This window comes from Pelophylax lessonae (genome assembly GCF_965119305.1).
Source record: "Pelophylax lessonae genome assembly, chromosome: 5".
NCBI classification, from domain to species: Eukaryota; Metazoa; Chordata; class Amphibia; order Anura; family Ranidae; genus Pelophylax; species Pelophylax lessonae.
In genome coordinates this window covers 28,429,741-28,450,345 of record NC_138772.1, presented here as the reverse complement: position 1 = coordinate 28,450,345, position 20,605 = coordinate 28,429,741, and the positions used below count along the sequence as shown (strand labels likewise).

General features: G+C 46.3%; 1 protein-coding gene across 1 annotated transcript in view; it reads right to left on the bottom strand.

Moving 5' to 3' along the window:
* The window catches only part of CCDC13 (coiled-coil domain containing 13), an 80,787-nt gene that overhangs the window by 44,328 nt on the left and 15,854 nt on the right, over window positions 1-20,605 (bottom strand). The window contains exons 5-8 of the mRNA XM_082257623.1: window positions 13,533-13,610; window positions 6,503-6,619; window positions 3,114-3,218; window positions 1,921-2,079 (exon numbers count right to left, since the gene is read on the bottom strand). Coding sequence (XP_082113749.1) covers window positions 1,921-2,079; window positions 3,114-3,218; window positions 6,503-6,619; window positions 13,533-13,610 — 459 coding nt within the window. The remainder of the gene's footprint in view (window positions 1-1,920; window positions 2,080-3,113; window positions 3,219-6,502; window positions 6,620-13,532; window positions 13,611-20,605) is intronic.

The window sequence follows — 20,605 nt, the reverse complement described above, 5'->3', positions numbered from 1 at the left end:
TGGGGATCCCAGCTTAGAAAAAAAGCTGTTCATTCGAAGGGATTGCATGAGGACTCGAGGGCATACAATGCGATTAGAGGAGAAGCGTTTTAACCTCAGGCAACGCGGGGGGTTCTTTACTGTTAGGGCAACAAGATTGTGGAATTCTCTACCACAAGAGGTGGTTTCTGCGGGTAGTATGGTGGCTTTCAAAAGACTCTTAGACTTACATCTCAAGGATCAGGACATTCAGGGGTATGTGAGATGATTACAGCCACACACAGCTACACAGGTTGAACTGGATGGACTATTGTCTTTATTCAACCTCAACTACTATGTAACTATGTAACTAAACACACTGACACTAATCTAAGAAGGCGATTTTTTTTAAAAAAACCTACCTAAAATATACTGACCGTGATCTTTGACCCCTACCTTAACCTAAAATATACTATGATCTTTGATCCCAATCGTGACCTTTGACCCCTACCTTAACCCTAACACTAACCCTGACCTAGATCAAGCCTTGATCTAGCAATTTTTTTTTTCTTTCTTTTTTTTTTTTAAACACAATTTTGTTTCTTTGCATTACTTTACGTTACTCCCCTGCAAGGAGAGAAAGATACAGAGGGGTTGTACTAAAACTGGAGAGTGCAAAATCTGGTGCAGCTGTGCACTGAAACCAATCAGCTTCCAGGTTTTTTTTGTCAAAACTTAACTGAACAAGCTGAAGCTAGAAGCTGATTGGCTCCTGTGCACAGCTGCACCCGATATTTCACTCTCCAGTTTTAGCCCCCGTTCACATCGGGCAGATTTGACATGCAAGTTGACATTTCAAATCGCATGCCAAATCGGAGCCTATTGCCTGAAACAGCCCCGTTGGATTTGGTGCGACGTCGATTTTGCGGCGTCGCACCGATTCTCAAAAGTAGTTTCTGCGCTATTTTTGGAAACTTCGGGGGTGATTTCAATAGACATCTGTGCAGGAACCCGCAGAAATGTCTATCAAATCGCCCCCGAACTCGCAATAACATGCAAGTTTGAAGTCGTGCGAGTTCAGCTGAACTCGCACAATTGAGTGATGCTTTTTTGGGTTCTTGAATCTGATTCCACCAAGTTTTCAAGTCCTCCCCATGTTTGTTGAATTGTGCAAGGAAAACCACACAAATCTGCTGCTGGGTTAATTGACTTATCAATTTAAAAGGTTTTAGGCTCCCCTGGAACTGATATGAATGGTAATATGCCCATTTTAATGCTCTGTGGATTATGCTGACTATATAAAGACAAATATTAATAACATTCATTATATTGTCCTGCAGCTCTCACAATATCTGTCTTAAAGCGGAGTTCCACCCTGGTTATACATTTTTTTATAAAAATACCCCCGGGACAGTCAGGGCTAGCACATTCCACAATGACTAGCCTCTGATCTGTCCCGGGTCGCACTTACCTTTTGGGAGAAATACTTACCTTGAAAATGTCTTGTCCAGCGCTGCCATCTCAGGTGTGGGCAGCTTGAAGCCAGCGCGATCCTCTTCCGCGTCCTCTTCCTTCTTCTTCGGACCCACGATGCACTGCACCGGCCCCGACGTCACTTCCGGGGCGCGCGCGTCATCCCTCCACAGCTTCTGGGCATGCCCAGAAGCTGTTTAGAAGGGAATGACGCGCGCGCCCCGGAACTGACGTCGGGGCAGGTGCAGGCGCAATGATTCCTGGGAGCGATGACGTTCAGCTCCCAGGAATCATTGCAAAAGCCAGGAAGGGACGAATCGCCGTGGCCGCCGAGGGGAGGAAGAAGGAAGTAAGGTAAGTATATGTTCTCTACAAGGTAAGTAAAAAAAAAAATTGCGATTATCCATTTGTTTTTCAGGTGACCCGGAGCGAGAAGATAGAGGTAAGTGTAAATTTAGGGTGGAACTCCACTTTAATTGTCTATATTACCTCCAGTGATTCTTTCTTCTCTTTCTCCAACGTTCGTAAGCGAAACAAGTTCTTCTCCTGAGCAGGCAATCGCCGGGATGTCCCCAACATCTCTTCCTCCAGACTGAACTCGCTCATGGGACTCCTTATCTGGCCCAGCTGGCTCTCCAGTTCCCGCACCTGCATAGAGTATGGACAACATTACATTGATTTTATTTCAGAAATGGCCATGGAGGAGGGGCACTCATATGGCATAGCTCCCAACTGTCCCTGATTTTGAGGGACTGTCCCTCATTTAGAACAAAGTCCCTCTGTCCCTCTTTCCTCCTCATTTGTCCATCATTTTGATCTGATCTGTATAGTTATATATAAAATGCACTTTTTATCTTTCAAAAAGTGTTTCCTAGTGTTAACCTTTCATCCAATTTCTAAATTCCAAAAGTCAGTATAAAGGAATAGTAGTGGCAAAAAAAAAAAGCACTTGTGGTTTTATCCAATTTTTTGTACAATTCTCTTTTAAAAGGGGCGTGTCCTATGCCCTCATACCTTTGCTAATAGGTGTCCCTCGTTCCCATCTCAGAAAGTTGGGAGGTATGATATGGTACCATAGAAAAGGAAACCATAAAGAACAATGAAAAACACCAGTTAAAGTGTTACTAAACCCAGGAGCCTGCAGTCACTATATCTGCTCTCCCACAGTACACAGAACATGGAAATTCAATTATTTTAGTAAATATAAACTAAATACCTTTTCTAATCAGCAGTATATAGCAGCCTTGTGACTTCTATCAGTGTCTGGTTAAAGCTTATAGGAGGAGTTTTCATTCTACTCTGACTGCCTTAGGAGGCTGCAGAACCCCTGACCTTCTGTCTGGACAGTGTTGATTGGTCCTGTGCTGATCACATGCACCCCTCCAAGAAAAAAAAAAACTCTCTAGCAATACACACCAAACTAAGCATGATGAGCAGAGTGACTCCAAAGGCTCTGTCTTATCAGGAGATGGTTTGGGGACAGTGGAGGGGAGGATCATAGAAGACAGAATCAAACAGTCTTTTTACAAAATGGAGAGGATTAACCCCTTAGGTTCCACAGTGAGTATAACAAGCATGCTTTACTGCATATACAGACTGATTTTGCTGTTGTAAGTTTAGTAACACGTTAAGTCACTCCAGAAACTCCCTCAGAAATAACAGTCCACAGGTTTTAGACTCACCCTGCCCTGCAGAGCTAGAATTTGCTGCGCCCGGCCTCTCCAACTTCCAGATGTGGAAATTAGGTGAGGAATATTCACATCCTCTCCAACTTCATTGATAAGAACCTGCAAATAGCATAAGATATTAGAATGGGCTTGACATGTTATTAAACCAGACACCACAACTCTCAGCACAATGGAAATTCACAGGGGAAGAGAGCCGCTCAGGTGTGCAAAGTCTAATGATCAGCGGTCGGGTGCACGTCAGATCCGTAACTCCGGCAGCAATATTCACATAGATGATGAGAGACTGCACTCCAACTTGAAACAATAACAATTTATTGATCAAGATGACAGACAAATATTGTACAAAAAAATAAAAACAGACAGACATCTTTATCTGTCTCTGTCTGTTTAAAATGTTTTCGCTTTGTGGAGCATTTTGCTGCAAGAGACATGTAGGTCATTAATTGACAAAGCCGCCTGCAATTGTGTTGATAGTTTTCAAGTGTTTGGATACTATTTGAGCAGCTATTCCACTTGCATTTTCATGGTTATGACTAAGCGGATCTAACTCCATGAAACGCGTTAACCTTGGTCCTGTCTCTGTATAATATTTATCTGTCATCTTGATCAATATATCGTTATCGTTTCAAGTTGGAGTGCAAGCTCTCATCGTCTATGTGAATATCTCAGCACAATGGCCTGGGTACCTGATAAAGCTTAGCATGTTCAGCTCTATACTAGACAAGGCTCAGCCCTAGGGTTGTCACCTCTTCCCTTTAGATCAGTGTGCTAAGCCTTATTTGATGCCCAGGCCAGTGTGCTGAGACTTATCTGGTGCCCAGGCCAGTGCTGAGTAGGGTTGTCACCTCATCCCTCTGAAACAAACACATATTATTTACACAGGTTCTGTGGCTGATTAAGGTGGTAATTAAATCCACTTAGTGCCTTACCTGCATTAAATTAGCACCGGAACCTGTATAAATAATATGGGTTTGTTTCAGAGGGATGAGGTGACAACCCTACTCAACACTGGCCTGGGCACCAGATAAGGCTCAGCACACTGGCCTGGGCATCAAATAAGGTTTAGCACACTGGTCTAAGCACAAGGTAACTCCCAGCACACTGGCTTGGGCACCAAACTCAGAACATGATAAGGTTCAGCACTCTGGCCCCTGGCATTAGAAATGGCTCATCACACAGGGCTGGGCATCAGATAAGGCACAGCACACTGGTCTTATGGCACTTTTCCACTGCAAGTACCGGCTCGGCTCTACTCGGCCCTGCTTGGCCCGGTTTGCTTTTCCACTGCTGGTACCGCATGGTAGGGTGTTGGAACGGTTTGGTACGGTACGGTATAGGTTTGCTTTTCCACTAAAGTAGTACTAAAGTTAAGTGGGTGGGATAACAACGGGGTGGGTGGGATTCTCTGACCAATCAGTGGCTAGTAGTGACTGCATGCAAAGGATTGTGGGATATGGTACCAGTTTGGTACCTGTTGGAACCACAATCCAGTAGGTACTGGTTTTTCAGAGCCGTACCGTACCGTTCGGTTCCATGCAGTGGAAAAGCAAACCTATACCGTACCGTACCGAACCATTCCGACACTATACCATGCGGTACCAGCAGTGGAAAAGCACAAAAGCGTGCCGAACCATTACGGTTCCATGCAGTGGAAAAGCGCCATGTAACAGTTAAGGCTCAGCACACTGGCCTGTGCTACAAATCAAGCTTGGCACACTGGCTTGGGCACCAGATAAGGTTCATCACATCAGCCTGGGAATCAGATAAGGCTCAGCACACTGCTTTTACACCATGCACAGTGGCCTGGAAACCAAATAATGCTCAGGACAGAGCCTGGGCCCCAGAAAAGGTTTAGCATCTTGGTCTGGGCACCAGACAAGGCTCTAAACACTAGCTTGGTTATCAGGTGAGGCTCAGTATATCAACCAGGGCAAAATATAAGGTTCAGCATACCAGCCTGGGCATCGGGTAAGACATAGCTCCCAACTGTCCCTGATTTCGAGGGACTGTCCCTGATTTGGAAAAAAGTCCCTCTTTCCTCCTCATTTGTCCCTCTTTTTGGTCTGATCTATATAGTTGTATATAAAATTGACTTTTTATCTTTCAAAAAAGTGTTTCCCAGTGCTAAACCTTTCATCCAGTTTCTAAGTTGCTGCATTTGTAAATTTTTAAAAGCCAATATAAAGGAATAGTAGTGGTAAAAAAAAAAAAAAAAAAAAAAGCACTTGTGGGTTTAACTTATCATTTTTTGTATTATTCTCCTTCAAAGGGGCGTGGCAGGGGGTGTGTCCTATGCCTACATACTATTGTTAATAGGTGTCCCTAGTTCCCATCTCAAAAAGTTGAGAGGTATGGGTAAGACTATGCAAGTCTTTTAGTCTGTGTTAGCTATTAATTAATGCAAAAACGTTGGAGCTTGAAGGGTAACTCCACTTTCGTGGGGAAAAAAAATAGCAAATAAAGAAAAAACAATATAGCGTATACAATTGTGACACAAGTCATATTGTAATTGAATGTTATTAAAAATGACCTTTCCTTTTCAATCTGCAGCTGTTGTCATTTTCTGAAAATGCAATATGGCCACCTGGAGGTGTTCTGTACACAGAATGTATACTGACCACACCCCCAGAAACATCATTTCCTGCTTGTGTGATTGGCTCACAAATTTTCCCAGAAGTCTGCCTAAGATACAAGTCAGATTTCTGGCATCCCCTGCAACAAAAATGTAATTATTGGTGAGATACTCCCAATAGGAACACGTCTAAAGGGATGCAGGCCCAGCAGATTTCCTCATTAGAGACCTGCAGCTGCCACAGCTGATAGATAATGATGAAACCACTCCCATTAGACCCACTCAGCACAGAGGAACAAACAATGATTTCTTCACAATAACAAAAGGTAGGAATCTGCAACAAAGTTTGTTCTAATCCTTGTATTGTACAGAGATCACCCAGAGGGGAATGTTTTTTTTCTCAACAACAGTGGAGTTACGCTTTAAGTGATACCTTTTAGTAAGCTTAGGTTCCTTCCTTAGGCTTTATAAAGTACCAAACGTGCCCCCAAAGCTTGCATTATAGATTCTACAAATGACCATCATACCTTTCATTATAAACAAGCAATACATACAATAGAGACTACAAAAGTAGCCCAAAAACAGTCAGAAAGGACCGGACTATGCACTTGGTGGAACACAAGGCACGTTGTCAGCTAAAAATTGAATATGTTTATTGTTTCTGCTTTTCCAACAATTTTTGTTAAAACATCCTCTTTCCTTGTACTTATCGTTTTCTCAAAATATAATAAAATGTAAAAAAAAAAAAAACATCCACAAACCTGTCACATCTATAACACCACACATATAGAGGAGAGATGCTGTACTATACCTTGTGAGACATTTTCAGCTCTTGTTTTGTAGTCTGGATTTGGTTGCGATATTCTGTTAGCTTTAGATTAGCAGCTGCCAGCTTCTCTTGTAACGCTTTTATTTCCGAACTTTCTGCCTGAAGAGAGATACATTTGAGAAGGTTCTGCTGGATGTTTTCATAATTATTTCTCCACAAAAAGCTAGCTACCATAGGCATGCACATGGCGGCTCTGAGGAAGAGGCTAACCCTCGAAACCCGTTAGCCTTCAAGCTCCAGAGGACGATACACCCTTTGGTTCTGATGCTGATGGCAACACATTTGTTTGATATGCTTGTAACAAGAATTTGTTAGTGAGTATCTTTACACCTTTTAATAATAAAATCTTTGTGGAGGATAATGCACTAGGCTGGTGCGCCCGTGTGTTTGTTTCTTCGATTTTAGTGGTCTCAGACTACCCTGGTCTTGAAAGGGGCTGCAAGGCCGAAGTATTCAAGAGCAGCCAAGTAGAAGGTCTTCAATAGCCACAGGGGTGTGGCTGGATGTGGTTGGAAGATTACTTCTTAGAGCGCAGGAGATAGGTGCTTTGCACCAACTTTTTTTAGTGGAGTTTAGTGGAGTTAAAGCGGAGTTCCGCCTTCCCCTCCACCCCCTCCAAAAATTAAAAGTCAGCAGCTACACATACTGTACACATACTGTAGCTGGTGACTTTTAATATTAGGACACGTACCTGTCCTGGAGTCCAGCGATGTCGGCACTGCAGCTGATGTTTCCATCGACCGTTGGGTGCTGCCGCCGCAATTGCCGGTAAGGGAACCCGGCAGTGAAGCCTTGCGGCTTCACGGGCAGGTCCCTACTGCGCATGCGCATAGCACGCTGTGCATTCCTATTGGCTCGGCGGCGGAGGAGGGAAGAGGGGGCCGAACTTCCGAGGGGGGGTGCCGCGGCGGCGTATCCCGTAAGTGGGGAAGGGTACCTGTCAAAAACAGGCACCTGTTCCCCCTCCCCCCTGAAAGGTGCCAAATGTGGCACCGGAGGGGGGAGGAAACAAAAGAGCGGAAGTTCCACTTTTGGGTGGAACTCCGCTTTAATCACCTCATGTGCCACAGACCCCCCCCCCCAGCCCCCCCCCCCCACCCCCCCAGCAGTGCTGGTGCCTTCCCTTCTCTCCTTTCTTGCCAGCTGCTGTGGGGGATGTATCAGGATGGAGAATGGGAGAAAAGGAGAAGAAGCCAGTATATATGTAATTTGCCTCTTCCTGTTCTGAATGAACACAGTGAGTGATCAGTATCTCAATCGCTCCTGTGTCCATTCATAACTGAAGCATAGAACTCCTTTAATGCAGACAAGCTCTGTGATTAGAGAGGTAAATTATATGACTTTGATAGATCATGTGATCAGGCCCTCCTTCCAGGGTTTTTTCCTTATTTATTTTTATTGTTCTGCTTTCTGTGTGTGGTACGATTTTCTTAAGCAGAGGTTTGGCTACAATAAGGTCCTACTCCTGGTTTTTCAACATCATCCCCCACCCCACAATTTTGACCACACAGCAGAAATCCCCCCCTCCCAGAACTTCATCCCCCACCCAGTGACCCTCTCCAGGCAATTTTCAATACATATAAGAAATGACTCTCTGCCAGTACTGTACTTCACTCCCTGGTAACTTTCCTCCATCCCTATTGATCTGCCAGCATCAGGACTAGTATTTACAAATTACCAGCTAGTGCATTGCTGAGATGCTTGCATTGTGGTCTGGAAAGGCAACTATTGGGACAGCATGCAAAGAAACAAATTCTTCCTCTCCATTGTTACAGATACTGAGGGTTGGGGTCTCTATTCTCTCCCTCGTGTTCACAGGGTGACAGTTCCTCTCCCACTATCTCCGCAGCCTGCTCTGTAGCAACACCATGGCTTACGCATGTATTTGCAAATGTGTGCAACTAAACCCCTGTTTTTAGCACATACTGTTGAACAGGTCAATTTGGTTGGTCGGTAAGGAGAGCTTGGAATCTTTTTGTGTCTTGTTATATGCGTTGCCCTTTCAATGCTCCTTGCTGCAGAGACCAGTTACAGGTATGGGCAGTAACCCCATTTGTTTGTGCTATGGATTATATTGGCCAGGCAACACACTGACACCTTTGCTGCCATGGTGCTATAGGCTGAGTGTATAGGCAGTGTGCCCCTGTGCCTTTAAGAAGGGGTGGGCTCCCTTCAGGTATACCAGCCCTACACCTGTCTATTTAAATGCATGTGATTCCATTGTTGGAGAAATGAATTAATGGTAAAAAATATTGCGCTCAACACATTAATATTCACAATGAAAAGTGCACTTGTGCAAATAAATTATTGTAAAAGTCTTTTGGTGCTTAAAATATCAAAAAAGGTTAGGTGATTAACAGGAGCAGTTTGATAGAAGCACAGACTTGATAGGAGTGAGATTCCAAAGCCTCCACCTCCACACTTTCACCCAGTGCTCTTATAAGGTACTCCTTACCAGAAGGATATGACCCCTTGATTATAGGGGGTCACACAGGCATAATGATCCACACAAAAACCAACCATCCGCATCAGATTCTCTCAATAACAGGAGTATGCAATCAGACCAGATATGGGATCCCAATACAGGACATATAGGGAGGCAACAAAAAAGCTCTCATGGTGCAGTATGTCAATTCAAACAAGCATTTATTTCCATGTATTGCACTTACTACAATCCATAAGCAGATTCGCTTTGTACATCAGTTAAATCACGGTAGCTGGAGTGTATGAACGCCACTCCACGACTGCGTTCCACCAACCCGGAAGTTTACGGTCTCAAGCTCCCGACGCACGTTTCGTCAGTCCGTGCTGACGTCATCAGGGGATCATGTGACCGTACCTTTCCTCAATTTTTATATGGAGACTGTGATTCCCTCGGCATCCAATCAAAGTCCATCAGTTACCGATCCGCCCATTCCTAAAAGGTTTGTTGGGTTCAGCCCTAAAGATAAGGGCAGTGGTGGGATTCAGCCGGTTCGCACCGGTTCCATAGAACCGGTTACTAACGTTCTGCGAGTTCGCAGAACCGGCTGAATCCCTCTGCGCGTCCAAGCGCAGTACAATTGAATGTCCCGCGCTCGGACCACGCAGCCGCAGACGTGGCGGCCAAGGAGCGGAGCAGTGCGCCCGACCCGCCCATTCTGTGACAATAGCGAATGAGAATTCGCTATTGTCACATGGATCCTCCTCCTGGCCAATCAGGGAGCGGGTCCTCCCGCTTCCTGATTGGCCGAAAGGCAAACACCGTGCCATTGGACGAGGAGGAGGCGCCGCGGGAGGACTGAAGACTCGGAGACGCGGGGAGCCGGGGACTGAAGAGAAGCTGCGAGAGAGGTAAGTGCGGGGGGATCGCTGGCACTCTGCAATCATTAGGGGCAATGTGTGGCTGGCACTCTGCAATCATTGAGGGCAATGTGTGGCTGGCACTCTGCAATCATTGGGGGCAATGCTGTGTTCTGGCACTCTGCAATCATTGGGGGCAATGTGTGGCTGGCACTCTGCAATCATTGGGGGCAATGCTGTGTGGCTGGCACTTTGCAATCATTGGGGGCAATGTGTGGCTGGCACTCTGCAATCATTGGGGGCAATGTGTGGCTGGCACTCTGCAATCATTGGGGGCAATGCTGTGTGGCTGGCACTCTGCAATCATTGGGGGCAATGCTGTGTGGCTGGCACTCTGCAATCATTGGGGGCAATGCTGTGGCGGGCACTCTGCAATCATTGGGGGCAATGTGTGGCTGGCACTCTGCAATCATTGAGGGCAATGTGTGGCTGGCACTCTGCAATCATTGGGGGCAATGCTGTGTTCTGGCACTCTGCAATCATTGGGGGCAATGTGTGGCTGGCACTCTGCAATCATTGGGGGCAATGCTGTGTGGCTGGCACTCTGCAATCATTGGGGGCAATGCTGTGTGGCTGGCACTCTGCAATCATTGGGGGCAATGCTGTGTGGCTGGCACTCTGCAATCATTGGGGGCAATGCTGTGTGGCTGGCACTCTGCAATCATTGGGGGCAATGTGTGGCTGGCACTCTGCAATCATTGGGGGCAATGTGTGGCTGGCACTCTGCAATCATTGGGGGCAATGCTGTGGCGGGCACTCTGCAATCATTGGGGGCAATGTGTGGCTGGCACTCTGCAATCATTGGGGGCAATGTGTGGCTGGCACTCTGCAATCATTGGGGGCAATGTGTGGCTGGCACTCTGCAATCATTGGGGGCAATGTGTGGCTGGCACTCTGCAATCATTGGGGGCAATGTGTGGCTGGCACTCTGCAATCATTGGGGGCAATGCTGTGTTCTGGCACTCTGCAATCATTGGGGGCAATGCTGTGTTCTGGCACTCTGCAATCATTGGGGGCAATGCTGTGGCTGGCACTCTGCAATCATTGGGGGCAATGCTGTGGCTGGCACTCTGCAATCATTGGGGGCAATGCTGTGGCTGGCACTCTGCAATCATTGGGGGCAATGCTGTGGCTGGCACTCTGCAATCATTGGGGGCAATGCTGTGGCGGGCACTCTGCAATCATTGGGGGCAATGTGTGGCTGGCACTCTGCAATCATTGGGGGCAATGTGTGGCTGGCACTCTGCAATCATTGGGGGCAATGTGTGGCTGGCACTCTGCAATCATTGGGGGCAATGTGTGGCTGGCACTCTGCAATCATTGGGGGCAATGCTGTTCTGGCACTCTGCAATCATTGGGGGCAATGCTCTGTTCTGGCACTCTGCAATCATTGGGGGCAATGCTGTGTTCTGGCACTCTGCAATCATTGGGGGCAATGCTGTGGCTGGCACTCTGCAATCATTGGGGGCAATGCTGTGGCTGGCACTCTGCAATCATTGGGGGCAATGCTGTGGCTGGCACTCTGCAATCATTGGGGGCAATGCTGTGGCTGGCACTCTGCAATCATTGGGGGCAATGCTGTGGCTGGCACTCTGCAATCATTAGGGGCAATGCTGTGGCTGGCACTCTGCAATCATTAGGGGCAATGCTGTGGCTGGCACTCTGCAATCATTGGGGGCAATGTGTGGCTGGCACTCTGCAGTCATTGGGGGCAATGCTGTGGCTGGCACTCTGCAATCATTAGGGGCAATGCTGTGGCTGGCACTCTGCAATCATTGGGAGCAATGTGTGGCTGGCACTCTGCAATCATTGGGGGCAATGCGTGGCTGGCACTCTGCAATCATTGGGGGCAATGCGTGGCTGGCACTCTGCAATCATTGGGGGCAATGTGTGGCTGGCACTCTGCAATCATTGGGGGCAATGTGTGGCTGGCACTCTGCAATCATTGGGGGCAATGTGTGGCTGGCACTCTGCAATCATTGGGGGCAATGTGTGGCTGGCACTCTGCAATCATTGGGGACAATGCTGTGTTCTGGCACTCTGCAATCATTGGGGGCAATGCTGTGGCTGGCACTCTGCAATCATTGGGGGCAATGCTGTGTTCTGGCACTCTGCAATCATTGGGGGCAATGCTGTGTTCTGGCACTCTGCAATCATTGGGGGCAACTCTGTGTTCTGGCACTCTGCAATCATTGGGGGCAATGCTGTGTTCTGGCACTCTGCAATCATTGGGGGCAATGCTGTGTTCTGGCACTCTGCAATCATTGGGGGCAATGCTGTGGCTGGCAGTCTGCAATCATTAGGGGCAATGCTGTGGCTGGCACTCTGCAGTCATTGGGGGCAATGCTGTGTTCTGGCACTCTGCAATCATTGGGGGCAATGCTGTGCCTGGCACTCTGCTCTGCAATCATTAGGGGCAATGCTGTGGCTGGCACTCTGCAATCATTGGGGGCAATGCTGTGTTCTGACACTCTGCAATCATTAGGGGCAATGCTGTGGCTGGCACTCTGCAGTCATTAGGGGCAATGCTGTGGCTGGCACTCTGCAATCATTGAGGGCAATGCTGTGGCTTGCACTCTGCAATCATTGGGGGCAATGCTGTGGCTGGCACTCTGCAATCATTGGGGGCAATGCTGTGGCTGGCACTCTGCAATCATTGGGGGCAATGCTGTGGCTGGCACTCATTGGGGGCAATGTGCAGTGAAAGGGGGCATGCTTGTCTCTCTGCATTGAAAGGGGGGCACGCTGGTCACTGTGCATTGAAAGGGGGCACTCTGGTCACTGTGCATTTAAAGGGGGCACGCTGGTCATTCTGCTGGGAAAGTCGGAACTGGTTACTAAAATTTTTGAATCCCACCACTGGATAAGGGTGCTTGCTGGGGACATTTCTATATTGTGTAAAAAACACAGCTCATACATATTGCTAGGGTTAACGCTCTAGACTTTGGCTGCAAAACCTTTGCATCTTTGATTCTAGATGACAATATAGATTAAAAAGCCAATAGTAGATGCCAATAAATAGATTTAAATTTATATTAGGATTTAAAAGGATACCATTGCATAAAAAACAATCGATAGTAGAAGTCCAAAGATTAAATTACACATGTTATTCTAAAATTCAATACCTTTAGATTAAATAACTTTTATTATTGCATAAAATTCATAAATTCCATTGTTGGAGACTCACAGAATTTAGAGTTGAGACCACAGATAATGGGGTGCCTTGTCGGGGCTCTGTGGCTTACGCATGTATTTGCAAATGTTTGGAACTAAACCTGTTTTTAATGCATACTGTTGGACAGGTAAATTTGGTTGGTCGCAGACTGGTCGGTAAGGAGAGCTTGGAATATTTTTGTGTCTTGTTATATGCATTGCCCTTCCAATGCTTCATGCTGCTGAGACCAGTTACAGGTGTGGGCGGTAACCATTTGTTTATTCTGTAGCAACACCAACCTGACAAACCACAGAGCGGACACAGGCACTGCCACTACTACTTCCAAGTGTACCGGTGAACAAGTTCCCCAATCTCTGTTTTTTTGCTTGATAGCAGATGGTGCACAGGGACCACCCATAAGCAGCCCTTCCAGGCCCAGGCCCCCCTACTGCCTATACCTCACCCCATTGACACCCCTGTATACTTTGGTTAGAACTTTGAACGGAAACAACTTACTGGAGTTACTTCCATGGACCGAATCACATTAATCCCATTTCTTGAATCTTTCTCGGGGAGTTGTGAAGATTTTGTCAACTGCAAAAAAAACAAAAACAAATCAAATATGTTATAATGTAAAAAAGTGCTTGAGATTATCCATGTACATAGGCCCTAATTATAACCGTGGGGATTTTATGTGATTAACCTCCTGCCAGCCAGCAGGGCCGCCTCCTGGTCATGTGAACACTGACAGCCAATCATAGTGGCCACGTGATTGCCGATCCTTCCTGCCCCTCGGGTGTGCCGTCCTCCCGCTCTGTGCTCGGCCGATGCCGGCACCTGTCTTCCTGTTCCCTTCCCTGTGAGCGTTGTGACGCAGGGGGGTGAAACCGGCGGCAATTTAAAAATATGTAAATACACCAAATGACATGATACAAAGCTGTGATCCCCAGAGTGTTACTCACCTTCCCTGTGATCCCCCGCCGTCCTCCCGGCGTCCTCACACTCTCTCCCTGCTCTGTGCACGGCCTATTGCCGGCACTTGCCTTCCGGTTCCCTTACCTGTGAGCGTTGCGACGCAGGGGGGTGGAACCGGCGGCAATTTAAAAAATGTAAATACGCCAAATGAGATGATACAAAGCTGTGATCCTAACGGATTACACTGTATCATCCCATTTCACCACAGGATTTCACCTGGTGACTTTTCCAGTGCCCTGCCTGTGCTTTTCCAGTTCTTTGTGCCTGGAAAATAGAGAACGACCATGGCGTCCAAAAATCGTTCTTTTTGCGCAAAATTGCTTTTAGACGAACTGGAAAACAGCGACAGCGAAACAGAGTTACTTGAAGAACTGAGTGATAGCGATTTGTGGGAAAATTCATCATCAGGTACAGAAAGTGACGACAGCGATGATTCTGATGTATCTTTCTGGCACATCGCTCCATTGGAAATTCTGAAGAATCATTTGATATCCTTCCCAAATTCCACAATCTATGTGCCAGAAAGAGACATCAGAATCGTCGCTGTCGTCACTTTCCATACCTGATGACGAATTTTCCCACCAATCACTATCGCTCAGTTCTTTCCAGTTCGTCTAAAAGCGCTTTAGCGCAAAAAGAACGCTTTTTGGGCGCCATGGTCGTTCTCTATTTTCCAGGCACAAAGCACTGAAAAAGCACAGGCAGGGCACTGGAAAAGTCACCAGGTGAAATCCTGTGGTGAAATGGGATGATACAGTGTAATCCGCTAGGATCATAACTTTGTATTATCTCATTTGGTGTATTTACATTTTTGAATTTGCCACCGGTCCCCCCCCCCTGCGTCGCAACGCTCGCAGGGAAGGGAACCGGAAGACAAGTGCCGGCAATAGGCCGTGCACAGAGCCGGGAGAGACTGTGAGGACCCCGGGGAGGACGGCGGGGGATCGCAGGGAAGGTGAGTAACATTCTGGGGTAATCCCGAGTGTGGCTCGGGGGTTACCGCTTTTGGTACTGAAAATTAACTCCAAGCCACACTCAGGAATACCGCCAGGGGGGGTTAAAGACTTTAATTCACTTATTGTGATAATTTTCATTAAACTTTTTTTTGCTTTGTTTATGCACATTTGTATACTTGTTGAAGAGTATCACTATCATTCTCATAGCGCTGCTTTATTATTTTCCATGTACTTTTTGTGTTTGTATATTGACACATATTGCATGCTGCTTTTTCGAGACCACATAAGCGCTGACAGCTGACTTTGTACAACACAGTGATGATGTCACACCTCCTTATAATAGCTGGGTTTTCAAAAACATTTGGTGCACAGAAAATGGATTTATAACCTCTGTTGCAATTGAGGAATAGATTTAAAAGAGAAGTACGAGGAAAGCTTGTTTGGCTGTACAGCATCAAACCTGATGCTGCATCCAATGGGGGGAAAACACCAAACCCAAACTTCTCTTTTAAGCCCTGGCTATGCGATGCGGGAAATGCAGCTAATCCTGTGCGTTTCCCGCATTGCATTGCAATCGCACCGCATCAATGCAGTCTCCTGCAAGTGTCAATGTTACCTTAACGACACCCCGAAACAGATCACAAAACACAGTGCCTTTGCAATTCAGGTGCGGGGGGGGGGGGGGGGAGTGAGGGTCCTGCACCATTTTGTTGCGCATGCGATGGCTGAAATCTCACTGCACAGGCATTGCATGTGATTTGCACAGTAAAGCGGTGTAATTCCTGTGTGAATCACATGCAATGTCTACATTGCACAAGTGTGAACCCTGGGTAAATGAAGGTTTTGTGCCCGGGGTTCAGCTTTAAGTTGACTGAAATGAATGTGTGTTCACTAACCTGCCTGGCTGAACACCTTGTGAATGGAGACCACTGATCGCTCACTCCAGAAATTCTGTCATCACATCCTGAGCTGAGGATGAGCAGACTTGTCCTTGCAAAATGAACCCAGTGGGTGGAAGTTAAAGAGTGCCACTGGCAGAAAGCCTGCACTACTCTTCTAAACTGAGAAAATTAAACAGATCCTGGCCTGCCAGATAGAGCAGAGAACAGGAGAGCTGAAGCTGCTTGCTCTGCCTCCCTCTGCCCTCCTCGCCCACCACCACCAGCTCAGCTGAGAGCGAGAGTAAGGAAAAGGCCAGAGTTGTATAAAGTACTTGAAACCCATACTTGAGTAAAAGTACAAGTGCTCGATCAAAAAGTGATTTGAGTAGAAGTACAAGTGCTCGATCAAAAAGTGACTTGAGTAGAAGTGGAAGTGCTCGATCAAAAAGTGACTTGAGTAGAAGTACTAAAGTATTCAACATTTTTTGTACTTCAGTATTGTAAGTAGTTTTTTTTTTAAATTTTGCTACTCAAGTACTGAAAGTAAAAGTACAAGTACTGTGTTATGTAGTTATTAAAGAAAGAAGTCAAAAGTTTGAACATCATATTGTTTTTTATTATTTCAAATGCAGCTTTTATTTATACATACAGTAGCATTTATTTTCGTATGCGCTGATAATACACATGTTTTGAGCTTCATGAAACCGGCCATCTACTGTTCTGGCAGTGGTAATTTTTATAAGAGTAACGAGTAACTATGCACCACAAAAAAAAAATATCGGAGTAGAAGTATTGAATTTATCGAAAAAATGTAGTGAAGTAAAAGTGGAAGTAGGAGAAAAAAATTCTACTCTAGGAAAGTACAGATACCGCCTTTCAGTAGTTAAAGCGGAGTTCCACCCAAAAGTGGAACTTCCGCTTTAGGTATTCTAACCCCCTGACATGCCACATTTGGCATGTCATTTTTTTGGGGGGGGGGGGTACCTAGTTTTGACAGGTACCCACTCCCACTTCCGCTCGGAGCGCCGCGGCGCCCTGAGCGGAAGTTCTCCTCTCCCCCTCCCTCCCTGCAATCTTCTGGGACATGTCAGAGGTCCCAGAAGATTGCCGGCCAATCAAGACGCGCAGCGCGACTCGCGCATGCGCAGTGGGTACCCGGTTGTGAAGCCGCAAACTGTCACAGCCGGGTGCCCACAGCAGTGATGCCAGCGCCGAGGGAGAGGATCGAGGCTTCGGGCGGCCGCATCGCTGGACCGTTGGACAGGTGAGTGAAATGGCTGGAACTCCGCTTTAAGTGCAGTAGTGAAGTAGTTCTACTTAGTTACTATACATCTCTGGAAAAGGCTGTAAACCCTGCATTTGCTGGGGGCATGTAGGCAGGGAAAGGAGCCTGTGTATGTAATTTACCGCATGGACAGAGGCAAGTCAGCTGTCTGACAGTTCAAATTCTGTATGCCAGGTCCAATCTGGCAGAGATCTGTGGCAGATTTCTATATTAAGAACTGCAGCAATCCCTTTGTTAATTAAATGCAGAACCTGCTCCGGTTTCTACAACTCACTAAAATAGAAACTGGTGCGGGTGGCTCAGACAGACTTGAAACAGGGCAAACTGCATTGTAAGGGTAAAACCCCAGTGCCCTTGGCAGGAAAAAAAAAAAAACTTTAATTCCAAGCATTTTTTGTACTAGTGTTTAGGAGCGTTCAGCTTTTTTTTTTTGCCAGAAAACTGCTCCTAAAAACGCAAAACAGAAGCGGAGCTTAACCACTTTAAGACCGGGCCTATTTTTGACACTTGGTGTTTACAAGCTAAAATCATTTTTTTTTAGCTAGAAAACTACTTATAACCCCCAAACAATATATATATGTTTTTTTAGCAGAGACCCTAGAGAATAAAATGGAGATTGTTGCAATATTTTTTATCACACCGTATTTACGCAGCGGTCTTCCAAACGCAATTGTTTTGGAAAAAAATTCACATTTTTAAATTAAAAAATAAGAAAACAGTAAAGTTAGCCCAATTTTTTTCTACAATGTGAAAGATAATGTTACGCCAAGTAAATAGATACCCAACATGTCATGCTTCAAAATTGCGCACGCTCACAGAATGGCGACAAACATTAGTACTTAAAAATCTCCATAGGCGACACTTTAAAATTTCTACAGGTTACCAGCTTAGAGTTACAGAGGAGGTCTAGGGCTCATATTATTGCTCTCACTCTAACGATCGCGGCGATACCTCACATGTGTGGTTTGAACACAGTTTACATATGTAGGCGGGACTTGCGTATGCGTTCACTTCTGTGCATGAGCTAACGGGGACAGGGCGCTTTAATTTTTTTTTCCCATTTATTTTATTTATTATTTTTACACAGTTTTAAAAAAAAAAATGTTGATCATTTTTATTTCTATTACAAGGAATGTAAACATTCCTTGTAATAGAAATAGGCATGACAGGACCTCACACCTCACAAGTACACTAAAAAAGAAAAAAAAAAAAAAAATAGCTGGAAAAAAATAAATAAAAAAAATCGGCCTTTTAAACCGGTTGCTAAGCAACGGCGTTTGACATCGCTCTGGTCCTCCAAGACCATAGAGTCGAGTGGGGGCCATCTTGCCTTCACCCGACTTCTTGTCTGTGAGTAGTGTGGACGGGATAGTTTTCTCCGATATCGGTGGGTCCAGTAAGCGGGGAAAACGTCCGGGACGCGGCGTGAAGGGGGGGGGGGGGGGCACCTCTTCTGCTGCACTGAAAGGGTGATCCCGCAGCGAATCCACTGCTGGGACAACCCTTATCTGAAAGCTGATCGCCCGCCGTTTAGAAAAATACTGGGGTTATGGCAGCTACTGTTGCCATAACCCTGGTATTTAGCGTCAAAGTACCGACGTAAATCGATGGCGGGCGGTAGGTAAGTGGTTAAAATATGCCTCTAAACATCCTAAGTGCATGAACACATAGGATAACATTAGCTGCTTCTACAGGCAAAACGCCAAACTCCTCTAGGAGCAACGTTTTTTTTAAGCCAGTGTGCATGGACCCTTAGGGCTCTTTCACACAGCCCGTCCGTCGGACGGACTCTGGGGTCAATCCGCCGATGACAGGAGGATGACAGCTGTTCTCCGCACTGTGTGCAGAGACACAGCTGTCAGTTCTCTATACATCTCTATGGGGGAATCGGATGGGAACGGACCGTCAGTCCGTTCTCATCCGATCCAATCCGCTGGATGGATGGAAAATAGGGTTTCCATCCGTCTAGATTTGACGGATCGGATCGGATGTCAGCGGACATGTCTCCGCTGACATCCGATCCCCCATAGGGATGCATGGGGGGACCGTTCAGATCCACCAAAAAAATGGACAGGTGGGTCTGAACGGTCCGCCTGTGTGAAAGAGCCCTTAATGTGGTGCACGCTACTCACAACACTTTCCTGTGCTATTATATTAGCATAAGGAACTTTGCTAGTCCCCCCAGATTGGCAGTGAGTGCAATTCAACACAGAAATAGCTGCTCACTTGTGGGTTTTCTCCCTCTGATTGATACTTCATACAGAACTTTATGAACTAGAGACAGGGGGACATGTGTATCTTCTCACTGGGCTCTGTCTGCTGAATAGAGTTGAACAGAAGTTTGGGCTGCTCCCTCTCACCTGCCTCCTATCCACCCATTAGCATTCATGTGCTCCCAGAGTGGAGACACTCAAATTTAAAAGTGTTAGGACTGCAGATAAAACAGGGTGCCGTGTCGTGGCTCTGCAGCTTACACATGCGTTTGCAAATGCGTGTCAACTAAACCCCTGTTCTTTATTTATATCGAGACAGGTCTACTTGGTTGGTGACAGACTGGAGGGTGAGTACATCAGACTGGGGGCTGGCTTCCATGCACCTCTTTTAATCCTTTTCCATTTGTTTTTTTCCGATAGAGGGATGGAGACGCTGGGCATACCTGCCGGTGTCTCACTTAAAGTCCCACATAGACCACTTTGTTTATGTAACCAGGGATGGAGGCGCCTCGCCTACAGGCTGGTGCTTCATTTAAAGTCCCATCGTGCGATTTCTGTGCGTTTTTGGTGGATGCAGTCTAATTTGACCCCAGTTTTTTCATATACAGGGATGGAGACCATAGCATGACCTGCTTGTCTCGTGTAAAGTCCCAAATATTTTATGAAATTAGGGATGGAGGCACTGTGCTTTACAGGCCAATTGCCTCATATAAAGTCCCAATCTGTGTTTTACACTGCATCCACCAAGGGGTTGGAGGTGTATGCTTCTCAGCTGGTCGTTTTCAGTTTGTACCATCTTAAGAACATTGCTATTAGAGCATTGAGATACCATACCAGTCGTGGATGGAGGTGGGTTGGGGGAAGTTTGGGCTGCTCCCTCCCACCTGCCTCCTATCCATCCATTAGCAGCCATGTGCTCCCAGAGTGGAGACACTCAAATTTAAAAGTGTTAGGACTGCAGATAAAACAGGGTGCCTTGTCGTGGCTCTGCAGCTTACACATGCGTTTGCAAATGCGTGTCAACTAAACCCCTGTTCTTTATGTATATTGAGACAGGTCTACTTGGTTGGTGGCAGACTGGAGGGTGAGTACATCAGACTGGGGGCTGGCTGACTTCCATGCACTTCTTTTAATCCTTTTCCATTTGTTTTTTGAGGATTAAATTACATCTCTTTACTGCAATACAGAAAAGAGTTGCAAAAAAACCTGCAGTCAGCAAACGTTAGAGTTCCCCCTGCTGTGTGCATGTAGTAAATATTAAATAGTCATAAGCAATTAT